Genomic DNA, 15076 nt, shown 5'->3' with positions numbered 1-15076 from the left:
ATTGTAACAACACTCCTTTACCTTTGTAATGTAATCCTTTTGTAATAAATGCCAGGATTCCGTTTGCAATTCATTACAAGAGGGAAAAACAGGGAGATAGAGAACAAAAGACTTTGATTCCCATTTGAATGGGTTCACCACCAAAGCAACAGAGACTGCATTGCTCAGAGATGAAGACACAGAGAAACACACAACCATGGACACACACATTAACATCAACAACAAATAAACTAACACACACACACACACGCAAATAAAATTGCATACAGGCATATTGTCCATGAATGATAAGTAAGCTCTGATTTACTGCTGGGTGTTGAGTAGAAGGCAGGAGATAGAGACAAAAGGAAGTGCAGAGTTACCTTAACCCAACTTCTGACCTCAGCACCTGTCCCTAGCCTTCCCTGAGGAGGAGGGCCTTGCCTTGTCTCTCGCCAGCCCAGGATCTTAAATAAAAAGAAAAGCAAAATACAAAAGTGCTGCTTGGCATCATTTAATAAACGTTTTTACCATTTACAAATTGCAGTTACAGGTACAGTAATTGGGACAGTGCCTTTTCACACTGGACCCTGGGTTTTGAAGAAAACTGAATGAAACATGCCCTGTAACCTGTGTGGTAAGTTTGGACAATTCAACACTATCCTCGGGCTAATGTGACAAAAATAGACTAATTCATTGCTGCAAATTAGAATTGCAATGAGAAAGTACTGATTTATTGATTAATGAGTGAATTTGATTGATTGATGAATTTGGGTAAAGGGAAATTTCAGCACATTCTTCAGCTGCTGCCTGAACTTAGACTGGGTCACGACATAAATCGTAGTGTTTGTGCAGCAGCTGAGGAGCTGCAGCATGAAGCCGAGTTCCATCACAAAGTAACCTAGAATGAAAGACGTATACCCAAAATTATACATCCGGATCCATACAGAATACACCATTAACATTGACCATAACAGGATGAAATTGGCCGAGATCACAAACAGTAAAATGATGGATTTTTTTCGATTTCTCATTTCTGTGTCACACTGACCATCCCGATTGGTGTGAGCCTGGAGTCTCCTGCGGGCTCTGCTGGTCACTAAAATGTGTCTGACGGTGAAAACATTGAGCAGCAGAATCAGGAGAAATGGGAGAGTCGGGGTTAGAATGTGGTGGAGGAACTCGATTGTGACCCAGACACGAGAGTCATAAACACTGAGTGACGCATCACAAAACCAGGGAACGTTCCACAGTGCATACTGACTTGAGAGCATAAAATACCAGAAAATGTTTTTTAAACAGCTCAACACAGTCACTGCTCCCAGAATCAGAGTCACCGTTTTCTCACTGCAATATTGACTTTTCAGTTTCTGGCAACAAATGGCCACAAATCGATCAAAGGTGAAAGTGACAGTGAACCAGACAGAACAGTCAGAGGCTGCATAAAGCAGGATGGCGTGGATATTACACACAGGGATGTACCACAGGAAATAAAACTGTTCCTTGTAAACAATGGGAATGTGTCTCAATATCAGGTCGAGGATAATGACCAGTAGATCCGCCACTGCCATGGCCCCCAGGTAACGTCTGACACATGGAGACAATCCACAATCTTTATAAAGCAGGACGTAGATTGTCACTACATTAACTGTGAGGAAGGAAAACAAATAAATTATACATCAGCCTGGAGGTAAAGTTACCAGTTTGATTGAGGACCAAGAGTGATTTTCAAATATTTCTCTGTGCTCAGAGATGTATTGATCAAATTGGAACTGAAATGACAAAAGGTAAGTTCCGAATTACAAAAATGTGATGTAAATCACAAGACACACTAGTTCCCAAACTCTCAGTCACAAATCCATAGGAACAGATGACTTTTAGACTATTCCCACACACTCAGTCACTTGAGAGCACACACAGATGACTTCTTTACAGTTCCTAATGCAAAGGGTGAAAACATTGTCATCTTGAAGAATTCTCTCTCATTTACTTGAAGACAAATTGAGTTTGGAAATTTCTGTCATTTAGTCTAAAATGTGATCTATTCTCTGTAGTGAAGAAATGTAAACATAGGGAAAATGTATTTACGCCTTGAACTGCCTGAGGGGATATCGAAACAGTGTCTTCTTCTCCTTGGACCGGGGTCTCTTCCCTCGGGATGTTATGTTTTGTTCAATTAACTGATGTCCGGCCAGTCACAATAAATATCAGTGATAAAGTATTACATAAAGGCCCATCTGTCCATTAAGTTTGTTGAGATCCACTCAGCCTCGTGGTGGAAATCTCTCCCCAAACTTGACTCAGCTGGCACTTTGCACACAAAGCCAATAAGATTAAGACAATACCTTGATCATTTGATGTCGGATCCTAGATGTTAATATGTTTGCCGAGCGTGTGAGGTGTGATGGCAAATTTTTGTCTCTTTATTAGGTGACATCCTCGGTGTTGTGGAGCCTCCTGTGAAGTGCTATTGTCTTGTGCCGGTTTGAATTTATAAATGGAGTTAGCTGAAATTTCCCAAAGCAATCTCATGATAACAGGCCAAAGATGGTCAGGGAAATTGCCTGATAATGGACATTTACTGCACACCACACCACCACTCAGTGATGAATCAGTTCTCCTCGATATTGAAAATAAATCAGAGGAAACACTTAAGGTGACAAGGGCACAAAATGTACTCTGGATGTGGTAGTTAAATGTTCATCACCAAGAGTATCTTCAGAGGCCCACCACAGATTGAGCAGGGTGAGGCCTAAAGTACATAGCAGTCAGACTGTGGGAAACATTCTCACCAAACTACTTGTCATAGATGTATCTGTCTCTAACTGCATCTGTAAGAGCACCCAGCACACAGATTTGGTGTTGGCAAAGTCTCATCCTCATACTTAATATACTGCCCCTTGTGTTAGGTCACACTTCCTCCTGAAAGTACAGCAGACATTGGAGTACAGGGAGGGCTGATTACTGAGCGAGAAACAGATAAATTTGGGATAAATTAGTCTTTATCAGTTTAACAGAATTAACAACTTCAGTGACCAGTGTTGGGCCCTCAACTAATGCAAATTATATCAATGATTTAGATAGGTGGAACAAATGCATTAGAACTAAATTTGTCAAAAAATGCTATTTGGGAGGAAACTAATTTCTAAACAGGAGCTAGTGAATCTGTAAAAGGATAAGAAATGGAAAATGTGGCAGAAGGAATAAATATATTTTGGGTAACTGTGAATGTGTGATTTTTTTCAGCAAGTATTAAAGGCTGTGCATTGAATAAATGAAGAGCGGTGACAGGACTTAGTGGTACAGTGTGTACATGGTTCTCTATGACCTATTCAGACATCAGAAATGTTGTTCTGTCCCCCTGATGGTCTTCTTTCTGATGTTCCGAGTGGATCCGTTGGTCTCAGTACACACGGGATATTTTGATGTGGCTGTTTGATGGTGGGGAGTGGTCTCTGGGAGGATGTTTTGAGGCATATATCGGGGATGGCCTTTATCCGAGATATCTTTCTTTCTTTCTATGTGGAGACCTGAAGATGATGGGCACAGTTGCCTGCTTCTGAATGAAGAGGCTGTGGATTCTGCCAGGACATTGGATATTCAACAACATGATGTATTGTGCATGGTCACACTCCAACATTGATGGAGTGAGAGTTTTTTTTTTTCAGTTCGTCTATCTCTCCCCATTGACATGTGGGTCCCACAGAGCCATGGACACCACTGGGAGTATTGTTATACTGCAAAAACAAGGATACAACCAACAGCTCCCTCTTGAGGGAGAAAACATTATATTCACCTCCACCACCAGATGTGCTCTGTCACCAAATGGTGACATTGATGTGAGATAATGGATATGTCACCACTGTTCCTGATCATAGAAGCTGAATGAAACAGTGGCTTTAACAGCCGCTGGCAGCACCATCGTCCTCCTGGTGTGAGGTTGCAGGTCTTGCTGAAGGAGATGACACCACTCTGTGACCAGCTCCTTGTCCATTCGGGATACCCTCATACTTTGCTCCTGTGTTAAGGGAAGCCTGGGAAGCTGTTCTTGGTAAAACCAGGGTGGATATGGCAAATCCCGTTCCCCACGCACACTGACTCTGTGATTTCAGAGTTTCCCCTTTCTGCAGCTTCTGCTCCATTTGGGGTTCATGTTGCAGACACAGATGCTGTAACTACACTCTCCAAGCTCCAACTAGAGTTGTCACCACATCGTCAGGTCTCTCTGAATGTTTGAGGAACCTCACAGCACAACCTCCAGCAAACCAATACTAGCACCTCCGATAACTTTTCAATAACAGGAGCCAGTCAGAAGCCACTCACCTGAATGTTATTGGTCTTTTACAAGAATGCTCAAGGGATTTCCTTGTGTTACTTATTGCACAATCAGCTGAGAGGGACAAACACAGGCATTCAGTGGACAGGCACAGCCCAAATTTCAAAGACATGAGTCAAAGCTGTTAAAACCCCATCAAACATGGAGCACCACGTGAGACATACAGGAAACTGAATGGCAGCCTGACATGCAATATTTCATTGTTTCTAATCTTCACAATGGCAGCGCTGAATGAAAAATGAAGGCCAGGGAAAGATACAGACTCACACAAAGATTCACATTCAAGATAGAAACAGATAATAATTTAACTGAGAATATGCTCGGAAACATGAGGGAAAAAATAAGGGTATCTGCCTCACATAACCAGCCCAGACACCATAAGCTGGGACAGGTTGCCAGCCTAGTATGGAGAACTGTATAAACCATGCTCGTGTATCTATCTGCCCAATATGGGGATCATTGCAAGCCTTAGCCAGTATATTGATACAATAACTTGCACTAGCTAACTGCCAAACATTGGGAAATGTGCAGCCAGTGCGGAGTGACAGTAACTGGGGCTCCCACGCATTTATGCCTCTATACCTCCAGTGCACTGCAAGTGTGAGAGGTATGTGTGTGTTTGTGGCGGGGGGGAGAAGTGTTAGATGTGAAAATCATTGTTTGATAGACAACACATAGGAAGAAAATTAGTTTAAATATAAACAACTGGCAGAAGTTAGGAAATTGGCAGAGAATAATTGAGAGATGCTTCATGTACAGATGTGATGATGTGCTTTAGAATATTTAAATATGGTATTACCAGGCCCAAATGCATCAATGAGTGCGCACAGGGACGATGCGTGGGGGGAGTTTTGGCCTGAGTTTGAATACGAGCTGTGGAGTATCCATTCAGATTTCATTTTGGATATTTGAACCTGGGAGTGTTAACAGCTGGTTAGAGAGATGATTGAGACAGTATTTCATAGCTCAAGGTTCAAACCAAAGGAACCACCACAATTGTGACTCACCTGTTTCCGCCTCAGACACGGGCCAGGCATGGGATGAATCAGAGGAAGGAAATGGAGTTTGTAACCAGAACAGAAGACAGTGACCTTCATGCTCCCAATATTACACAACAAGGACAATTATACAATGGATTGTGGTTCATAGCTGAAACTGACTAGGTCAACACATAGACCCACAATGGAAACTTTCAGAAGCAGAGAGGGAGAGAGTGCATGAAAAGGTTGACTAACTGCATTCTCAGCGGGAACAATAACAGGCAAGAAATTAGAGTAAATGAAAAGAAAAGTAATACAATCATATACAGTTTGTAGAAATAATAACTGGACAGTGATACTTACTAGGGACACCAACGGTAGCCAAGATAGGATAATAAAAATATTGAATAATGAAAACTGCATATTTGATGCGCCCTGATAATGATATCTGATTGTAAAATGTAGCAAGAAACCAAGCATCATCAGATAAACTTCTGTCCATTGTTGAAACATTCCAGTGTGATGTTCTCAGATGCTGATCCATTGCTGGATCAGCCCAGTCTGTTCTTCTCAGATTCTGATCAAACGTTGGAACATTCCACTCTATTGTTCTGAGATTTTGATCTCTCCTACTCATCTCTGTGGAGCTGCTGATCCCTGTTAGTGCTGTTGGTAATGCTCCCATTCATACTATGGGTTATCACACCGAACAGGGCCAATTTATCATTAAATGAGTAGACCCTCCACTGGGATATTTGAAACCTCAGAGACTAACATTAATCACAGTCACCGAACAAACAGGTTCAATTAACCTCTTCCTTTCATCACTTTTCATATTACAATAAAAGGGAACATTTATTCAGTCTGGTTGGAATGTAGCAGAGTTGCTGATGGAAAGACCATAAGTCTTTCAATCTTGTTAATTTTTCTTCCTTGTATATAGGAGCAGTGTCACAACACTGAAGTGTTGTATATGTTGCACCCTGTTTACAAAAGGAGACAGGGATAAAGTAACACACCAGGTGCATAAAATGACGAGTGGTGAAATTTCTAGACACCATAAACCAGGGTCACAATATTTATTGCCCATTGACTTTGTGTAATGCTGCACCTGTATTTAACTTACCCTGTTATCAAATCCTTTCATAACTTTGATACATCATTCAGAGTGTTGAGACTGCTGCTCAGGAACAGGAGGAAGCGCTTCTGTCCCCGTGTGCCTGGTCGACTGAGAAAAGAGGAGGTCATTCAATCCACTCTAGCCTGTTACCACTTCTGGAGGTGGAAAACTGAAATGATGGCACATTTTACAAAGGAAATCATTCAAAACACATAGAATTGCAACGACAACAATGTGAGGTCTCACTGAGATGATACCTGGAGCACATTGTGATTTTTGTGTTTCCATAACTGAGAAGTGGCAGATATCCATCAGATACCATTTAATGGCTACACATAATCCATAGTCTGATGCATCATTTAATGCTTTGAGTTTGTTACACATGGGACAGGAAGAGAGCATGTGATGCTCAGCCCATTATTTAACATCAGCATGTTCACATGTGGTAAAATTTTCACTCAGTCATGAACTCTGCTGAGATATGAAAGAGTTTGCACTGAGGGAACATCCAGCAACTGTGTGTATGGGCATGGAATCACTTGTATAAGTTGTTTTGCTTCACGCCAACTTGTTCACTTTAATCAAAGACCTTTTCAGTGTTCTGGCTGTGAGAGGGGTGTTAAAAACACGGTAATTTGTTGACCACAAGCACATTCACAATGAGGAACAAGCCAATTACTTGCTGTGTGCGAAAAAACTAGTGAGTTTACACTGTGGAGAGCCATTCAGCTGCTCAGTGTGTGGAAAGGGATTCCCTCAGACATCTCACCCGCTGATAGACCAATGAGTTCATAAGTGATGATGGGAATTGGATTCTGCTGTTGTTGCTGTTGTATTCACATTCAGGACTGAAACAAATTAATTCAGAGAGTTGGTTATTTTACTTTCTAATTTAATGACACTGATGTGACTGGAAGTCATTATTGTAATGCAACAAACAGCTTTGTTTCAAATACAGTATGTTGTGTCCTCGGTTTCTTGAAGATTTCAGGAGTAATGTTCTCTGAAATCCACTTCGAAAATGCATTCTGCAGATATTCAACAACTGAGCACTGCATATCAAATAATTTTCAGAAATGTAGGAGAGAGATATTTTCCTTGGGCAGCTATTGTGACCTGTAATGTCCTGCCTGAAGCGGAGTGGAAGCAAATTCCACAGTAACTTTTAGCAATGTGTCAGATCTCTAATTTAAAGGAAGTGTCAGGGGAGAGGTGAGGAGAGTGGGACTAACTGATAGCTCTTTCAAAGATGGTGATGTCACTATCAGGCAGGAAAAGGGGTGGTGCACAACTCCTAAAGAATAACAAGGAATTGAGGAAGTGATGATGAACCTATATCAAACACAGGTCACCCTCTAATGGAGCACTGTGTCTAATTTAGGAAGAAGGTGGTTGCTTTGCCGATGTTTCAAAAAAGAAAAATTTCCCAAGGCTGCAGGAAAAAGCAGGGGGTAAGATGAACATTGACATGGACACATTGGGCTGAATGGCCTCTGTTACAACGTAACCATTTCATTATTGTAATCAAGACTCTGGGAAAAGAACATTGCGGACGACAGATTGGCAGCTTCTTCATGGATGGCGCTGAGCCACCAAAGCAGCTCTGTTTTAATTGGTCCAAAGTTCTAAAGAAGAGTCATGCTGGACTCGAAATGTAAATTCCATTTCTGTCACCATAGAGACTGCCTGATCAACTGAGTTTCTCCAACGCTTACTGATTATACTAAAGATCTCCAGCATTTGCAGTGTTTTGCTTCTATGTTAATTGTTATCTAATGGGGAGGCAATGGCCTAATGGTATTATCGCAGGACTGTTAATCCAGAGAACAAGATAACATTCTCGGTTTGAATCCTGCCAAAGCAGATTGTGGATTTCAATTCAATAATAAAATGAAATCCAGAATTAAGAATCCAGTGATGACCATGAAACCATTGCCAATTGTTGGGGAAAACCGATCCGTCCTTTAGGGATGCAAACTGCCATCCTTACTAGTTAACAAAGTGTGGAGCTGGATGAACACAGCAGGCCAAGCAGCATCTTAGGAGCGCAAAAGCTGACGTTTCGGGCCTAGACCCATCCCCACCATCCTTCCCTAGCCTGGCCGACATGTGACCCCAAACCAGAGCAATGTGGCTAACTCTCAGCTGCCCTCTAGGCAACTAGGATGGGCAATAAATGCTGCCTAAAAACTACACCCATATCCTGTGGATGAATAAAGGAAAAAAGAGATATTGCGTACACTTTGAATTCTTTGTGAACACCTTTCCAATCCCCTGAGGACTTTCTGAATGTGTCAGAGGAACATTTGGAACAGCAGGATGCCATTAAGTACCTTAAGCTTCCTTCAACATTCAATTCAATCAGGAGTGACCCTTATTTTTTACACCTTTACATTTGTTAAGCTTTTAACAAAAATCTAACATCTCAATTTTAAAACGTTTAATTGGCTCTCAGTATCCTGCTGTGATCGGGGATTTTACATTTCTATTTCTCCATTTTGTACTCACACTGATATTGCCTTACTTGGCTCACAACACTCTTCCAGTGTCGCTAAATGTAAGCTTCAAGGAAGCACCTCATCTTTCAGTTCAGCAGTTTAAAGCTTTCTGGACACACCACTGACACCAAGATTTTCAGACTGCGAATTCTGCCCCCTTTTTTGCTTTCATTTCTCTTGTTTCAGTTTGTTTGTGCGCTAGACACTTGCTCCAGGCACATCATTTCTTTTCCTGCCCCAGATATATTGTCTGTGGCCTTGAGGGAAAAGCATTTCTGTCATTTATTCTTTCCTGCCTTCTCCCCTGTCACAACCATCTTTTTCTACTCGTCTAACCCAAACCTAACTCACAACCTATTATGTTTCTTATGTTTCCCAGTCCTGATGAAAATTCACAGACCTGAAACATTAACTCTGTTTATTTCTGCACGTATATTGCCATAACTGAGATTTTTCCCAACATGTTCTGTTTTCATTCCTAATTTTTGCCATCCCTTGTATGAAGACATGTTTGTATGAAGATTTCACATCATCTCCAAATAATGTCCTTTTGTTTTCAAATCCCAGCTAGAGGAAATAGTTTCTATATCTATCCAATTAACACATCTGACAGATTTTGGTTAATTCCTTTCAATCTGGAGAAGTTATCAATTTACATTTACAATCGAGGGCAAAGAAGTACTGTTGGGTTGGTTTTTAACAAGGTTTTCATTTTCTCGTCAGCAAGTTTTCTGGTAATAATTCAGTTAAACCAACTTGAATGTTTAATATGGGATTTGGATGAATAACTGCTGCTGGATACTAGACATGGAAAGACTCGTGAGGTTGCTGGGAGAACATAAAACAAACAACAGTACAATGCAGCACAGCACAGACTCTTTGGCCCAAGATGTTATGCCGACTTGTTATCCTCCTAAAGTCAATCTACCCTCGTACCCTACATTTTACTATCCTCCATGTGCTGATCCAAGAGTCATTTAAAGATCCCTAAACTTTCTGAGTCCACAACCACTGCTCGCAGCACATTCCACATGCCCACCACTCTCTGTGAAAAACTTACCTCTGACATCTCCCCAATACCATCCTTCAATCACCTTAAAAATATGTCCCCTCGTAATCGTCATTTCTGCCCTGGGAAAAATGTCTCTGACTGCCCACTCCATCTGTGCCTCTCATCTTCTTATAACCCTCTATTAAACACCTCTTATCTTTCTTTGCTCTAATGAAAAAAAAAATCGCTAGTTCCCTCAACATTTCCTCATAACACCTGTCGTCCAGTCCAGGCAACATCCTGGTAAATCTCCTGTGCACCCTGTCTAAAGCTTCGACATCTTTCCTGCAATGAGGTGACCAGGACTGAACACAATATTGCAAGTATAGTCTAACCAGAGTTTTATAGAGCTGCAGTATAATCTCACGGGTCTTAAACTCAATTCCCCTGACAATGAAAGCCAACACACCATACGCCTTCTCTATAACCCTATCAACTTGGGTCACACTTTTGAGGGATCTGTGGAAGTGGACTCCCAAGATTCCTTTGTTCCTCCACACTGCCACTAACCCAGTATTCTGCACGAAAATTCAACCTTCCAAAATTAATCACTCCACACTTTTCTGGGTTGAATTCCATCTGCCACTTCTTTGCTATGCTCTGCATCATGTAGGTATCCCATTGCACCCTACAACAACTCCACTAACCTTCGTGCCATTGCCAAATGTATTAACCCACCCCTCCACTTCCTCATCCAAGTCATTTATAAAGATCACAAAGAGCAGAGGACCCAGAACAGATCCCTGCAGCACACCACGCGTCACCGAGCTCCAGTCTGAATACTTTCCATCGACTACCACCTTCCGTCTTCTCTTGGACAGCCAGTTTTGTATCAAATGTCTGAAAAACTATACATATCTTGGTATTTTAGGTGCTGGAATGATAATTCCCCTCAGGTCACTAGTTTCATTCAGCTCAATTTCACATACTACCTTTATGTTTTTGTGGGTGCTCACTCACTGATTTTGTTCTGTTTAAATCAATTTCACTGTGTATTCAAGGGTGAGGACTCACAGTCAGGAAAATCGATTCAAACATCTCATCAAGATTTGACAAATTACTCAATGCAACATAACTAGAATTTATAATTGGATTTTAACCATGGGAAAAGAAAACACCTCTAGTGGGGACAAACTGTACACCTGTTCTGTGTGTGGTCGAGGCTTCTGCTAATCATCTGGTCTGTTTAAACACAAGCACAGTCATGACAGGGAGAAGCTGTGTAAATGTGGGGACTGTGGAAAGGCATTCGATTTCCCCTGTGAGCTGGAAATTCATCAGCACCATCACACTGGGGAGAGGCTGTCCCTGTGCTCCGAGTGAGAAAGGCCTCCCATTGTCAGCATACTTGCTGCAACGCCAGAGAGATCACAACGAGGAGAGGCCGTTCGCTTGCTCTGTTTGTGAGAAGCACTTTACTCATGTGTCCAACCTGCTGAGACACACGCAGGTTCATTCAAGTGCTCTCACTGTGAGACTGTATTCAAGCATTCAGCTGAACTTACTCAACATCAACAGACTCACACTGGACTGAGGCCATTCACCTGCTTCATGTGTCAGAAGAAGTTCACTCCATTATCTAATTTTCAGTCACACCAGCGAGTTCACACAGGGCAGAGACCAGATGCCTCTTCCAAGTGTGAGAAGAAATTTGCTCATTCATCCCATCTGGTGAGACACCAGCGATGTCACAAGTAGTTCTGGTGTTGGGATTTTCCTGTTAATCACATCCAGAACAGGTCCATGTATAGCAGACTCTGAATCTGTTGATGTTAATAAGAGCGAACCAACGTAAAGGTGCTAGTGCTCTGGGTGTCACTTAAATCAGATATTGATCAATTACGCAGTGTGGCGAGTCTTTTTCGTATCAAACACAACATTCTTATTTTTGAAGGGCTCTCCCTCTCTCCTGCTTCCTCCATTCTCACTTCCAACAATAAGTACAAGGAATACATGGAGCTTCTTTGCCACTAAGATTGAGACAATCTGATCAGCTTCTTGCCTGGTTTCCTGCTCTCCCAGTTGCTCACTGGGACAAATTGCCTCAAACCCGGACATGTACTCATCTTCACTCACCCACCATTTCCTGTCATGCCATGTTAGATCCACCTTGTTCAAGACTGTCACCTCCTGCACCAATGGCGCTATTCCCATGAAATATCTGACCACTGAGTATCTCTTTGCTGCATTTGATAACGGCTCTCCTGCAGGTGCTGTCCCTTTACCTATAAACCTGCCATATTCATGTTGCAACCCTACCATGCCTGCAAGTTACTGTCTCGTATTGAACCTGCAATTCTCCTCCAAATTCCTGGAATGAATTGTTTCCGCACCATCTCTCCCAGAAGGCAATGTTTTGATCCCCCAGACATATTTTTGTCCCTAACAAATTCAGGAAAAGCCACGCTTTGGCTCACATTCACTGTTTGATAAAGCAATACACACTTATATGGAGAAGTGACGTTGCTTCGAGTTTGATATGCAAATGACAGAAAACATTCCACAATGAAGGGAATTGAGTGAGTTGCAATGATTGCTTATGCCTGATAATATCTATTTGGAGAACATCTATTCCGTATTAGATGAAGCAGTTTTCTTCCAACTGTGGGCGGTTCCACCATGCATTAAAAACACTGCCATCCACAAGGTGTTGGAGCAGGAGTAGGCTATTTGGCCCATTGAATGTGCTCCACTGTTTAATGAGATCATGGCAGATATGATCACCCTCAACTCCACTGAGCTGCCATTTCCTACAACCCTTAAAAAGGCTGTTTGTCTAAATCTAGTGAGCACAGGCCCTTGTGAGAATGAACTGGGAAAATAATAATTGGGAGCCAGGAAATAGCAGAAGAGTTGAATCAATACTTTACACCAGCCTTCATAGTAGAAGTCACTTATAGCATTTCAAAATTGTTTCATAGCCAAACGATAAGGAAAACAAGGATAGGAAATAAATGCAATGATTATTATTGGAGATGAAATGTTGGGAAAATTAACGGAGCTAAAGAACAATTAAGCTCCTGGATCTGTTAGGCTGGAACATAGGACATAGCTGCAGAAATTCTGGATACACTGGTAGACATCTTACGAGAATCTTGATTGTTTGGATGAGCCCCAGAGGATTAGACAACTGCCAGGTTAGTACCTTGATGTCGGGAAAAAAAGTTAACCGTAGACTAGCTAGCTCAACATCTGTTATTGAATAAATCTTAGAGTCGAATATAATAAAGGATGTATTAGTAGAGCCAAGTATAGATCCTTGAAAGACAACCAAGTTCACGGAATTTCAAGAGCAATATAAGAAATAGGAGCAGAGTATGCCATCTGGTCCTTCAAGCCTGCTCTGCCATTCGATAACATCATGGCTGATCTTTTCATGGATTCAGATCCACGTAACGACCCACTCACCACAACCTTCATTTCCTTTACTGTTCAAAACTCTTTGCCTTAAAAATCATTCAGTGAGGTAGCCTCAAATGCTTCACTGGGTTGGGAATTCCACAGATTCTCAATCATTTAGGAGAAGTTTCTTCTCAACTCAGTCTTAAATCTGCTGCCTTTTATTTGAGGCAATGCCTCCCTGCTCTAGTTCCACCTGCCCAACATCCCTGCTTCTGTCTTATCTATTCTCTTCATAGTTTTATAAACTCTCCTGTCATTTTTTTTTAAAATATCAATGAGTATAAGTCCCAGTCTACTCAACCCCTTCTCATCAGCCATCTCAATTCTGGAATCAACCTAGTGAACCTGCTCTGTATGCCCTCCAGTGCCAGTATATCCTCTCTCAAGTCAGGAGACCAAAACTGTCACAGTATTCTAGGTGTGGTTCACCAGCGTGGTATGCAGCTGCAGCATAACCTCCCTATTTATAAATTCCATTCCCTGACCAATGAAGGTCAGTATTCCATTTGCCTTCTGAATTACCTGCTGCATCTGAATTACCAATTTTTTTTGGTTCGAGTACAAGGACACCCAGTTCCCTCTGCATGTCCGCATGCAGCAATGTTTCACAATTTAAATTATGGCCCATTTTGCTGCTCTTCCTACCAAAATGGATGATCTCAACATTGGGTAAGAGCCTGGCAGATGCAGTACAATCTGGTAACCTATCTATATCCCTCTGTAAACATTCAGTGTCCTCTGCACACTTTGCTTCACCACTCAGCATGGTGTCATCTGCGAACTTTGACACACTACACTTGATCCCCAACTCTGAATCATCTATGAAAGGGAGGTTAGAGGTGGACAGTTTGCAAAGATGGTACAATGAAGCATCAGTCTTTCTCAAGAAGGTTGATGATGGGGTAATTATCAGTGAGAGGGACAGGCACAGAAGAAAGAGAATTGTTAACAATATGCAATACGGGGAAAAGTGGATGGTTAACAATACGGGGAAAAGTGGATGGTCAGCAGTTTCATGGGAACACGGTAGAGGGGCTAGCTGTTGGGGCTTATGAGCAGGAGTTCAGGTTAAACTCATCACCGGTCATCTCTCTTTCTCTCTCTCTAGTGAGAGCACAGCTCTATGGCTCTGTGGGACTATGGCAACTACCAATGCAGGGGAGATGCAATACACTGTAAAGGGACCAAATTTCATTTGAACTATTACCAAAAAACTAGAAGATATAGGAACAGAATTAGACCTCTCAGTTCATCAAATTTGCTTTGCCATTCAACAATTGGCTGATGTTTCTCAAAACCATTCAGCTGCTTTTCCCCATAACTCTTCATCCCCTCACTAATCAAAAAAAATCCATCTCTCTATGAAATACGCTCAGTGACATGGCCTCCACAGCTCTCTGTGTTAATTAATTCTACAGATTCATCACCCTCTTCTGAAGAAATTCCTCCTTCTCTCAGTTCTAAAGTGTCAACCCTTCACTCTGAGATGATGCGCCCAGGTCCTGGTCTCTCCTCTAGTGGAAATATCTTCTCCATGTCTACTCGATCCAGGCCCCTCAGTATTCTGTAAGTTTAAGTCAGATTCCCACCCACCCACTCCATCCTTCCAAACTCTGACAAGAACAGAGACTCCTCAACGTATCCTCATATGAAAAGTCCTCCATCCCTGTGATTATTCTTGGTAGCCATCTCTGGACCCCTTCCAACATG

At 41.9% G+C, this 15076-nt stretch overlaps 1 protein-coding gene across 1 annotated transcript; it reads right to left on the bottom strand.

Moving 5' to 3' along the window:
• Nucleotides 1-795: 795 nt before the first annotated feature.
• Nucleotides 796-5980, bottom strand: LOC132209354 (uncharacterized). Its single transcript, XM_059644479.1, has 3 exons — nucleotides 5659-5980; nucleotides 1261-1627; nucleotides 796-880 (listed from the first exon to the last, which is right to left on the bottom strand). Exons 1-3 carry the CDS (start codon nucleotides 5978-5980, stop codon nucleotides 796-798), a joined length of 774 nt encoding a protein of 257 aa, XP_059500462.1.
• Nucleotides 5981-15076: the final 9096 nt, after the last annotated feature.

This window comes from Stegostoma tigrinum, unplaced genomic scaffold, assembly GCF_030684315.1.
Source record: "Stegostoma tigrinum isolate sSteTig4 unplaced genomic scaffold, sSteTig4.hap1 scaffold_89, whole genome shotgun sequence".
NCBI lineage: Eukaryota > Metazoa > Chordata > Chondrichthyes > Orectolobiformes > Stegostomatidae > Stegostoma > Stegostoma tigrinum.
The sequence above is the reverse complement of the archived record's forward strand: the minus strand, read 5'-3'. Positions and strand labels throughout refer to the sequence as shown.

Excerpts from the sequence above, each read along its gene's own strand:
- LOC132209354 (XM_059644479.1), bottom strand. The coding sequence starts at position 5,980 with ATGGGAGCATTACCAACAGCACTAACAGGGATCAGCAGCTCCACAGAG. Across the intron at positions 1,628-5,658 it reads GGCTACCGTTGGTGTCCCTA|TTAATGTAGTGACAATCTAC; the intron begins GTAAGTATCACT and ends CCTTCCTCACAG. Across the intron at positions 881-1,260 it reads TGTTTAAAAAACATTTTCTG|GTTACTTTGTGATGGAACTC; the intron begins GTATTTTATGCT and ends CTTTCATTCTAG.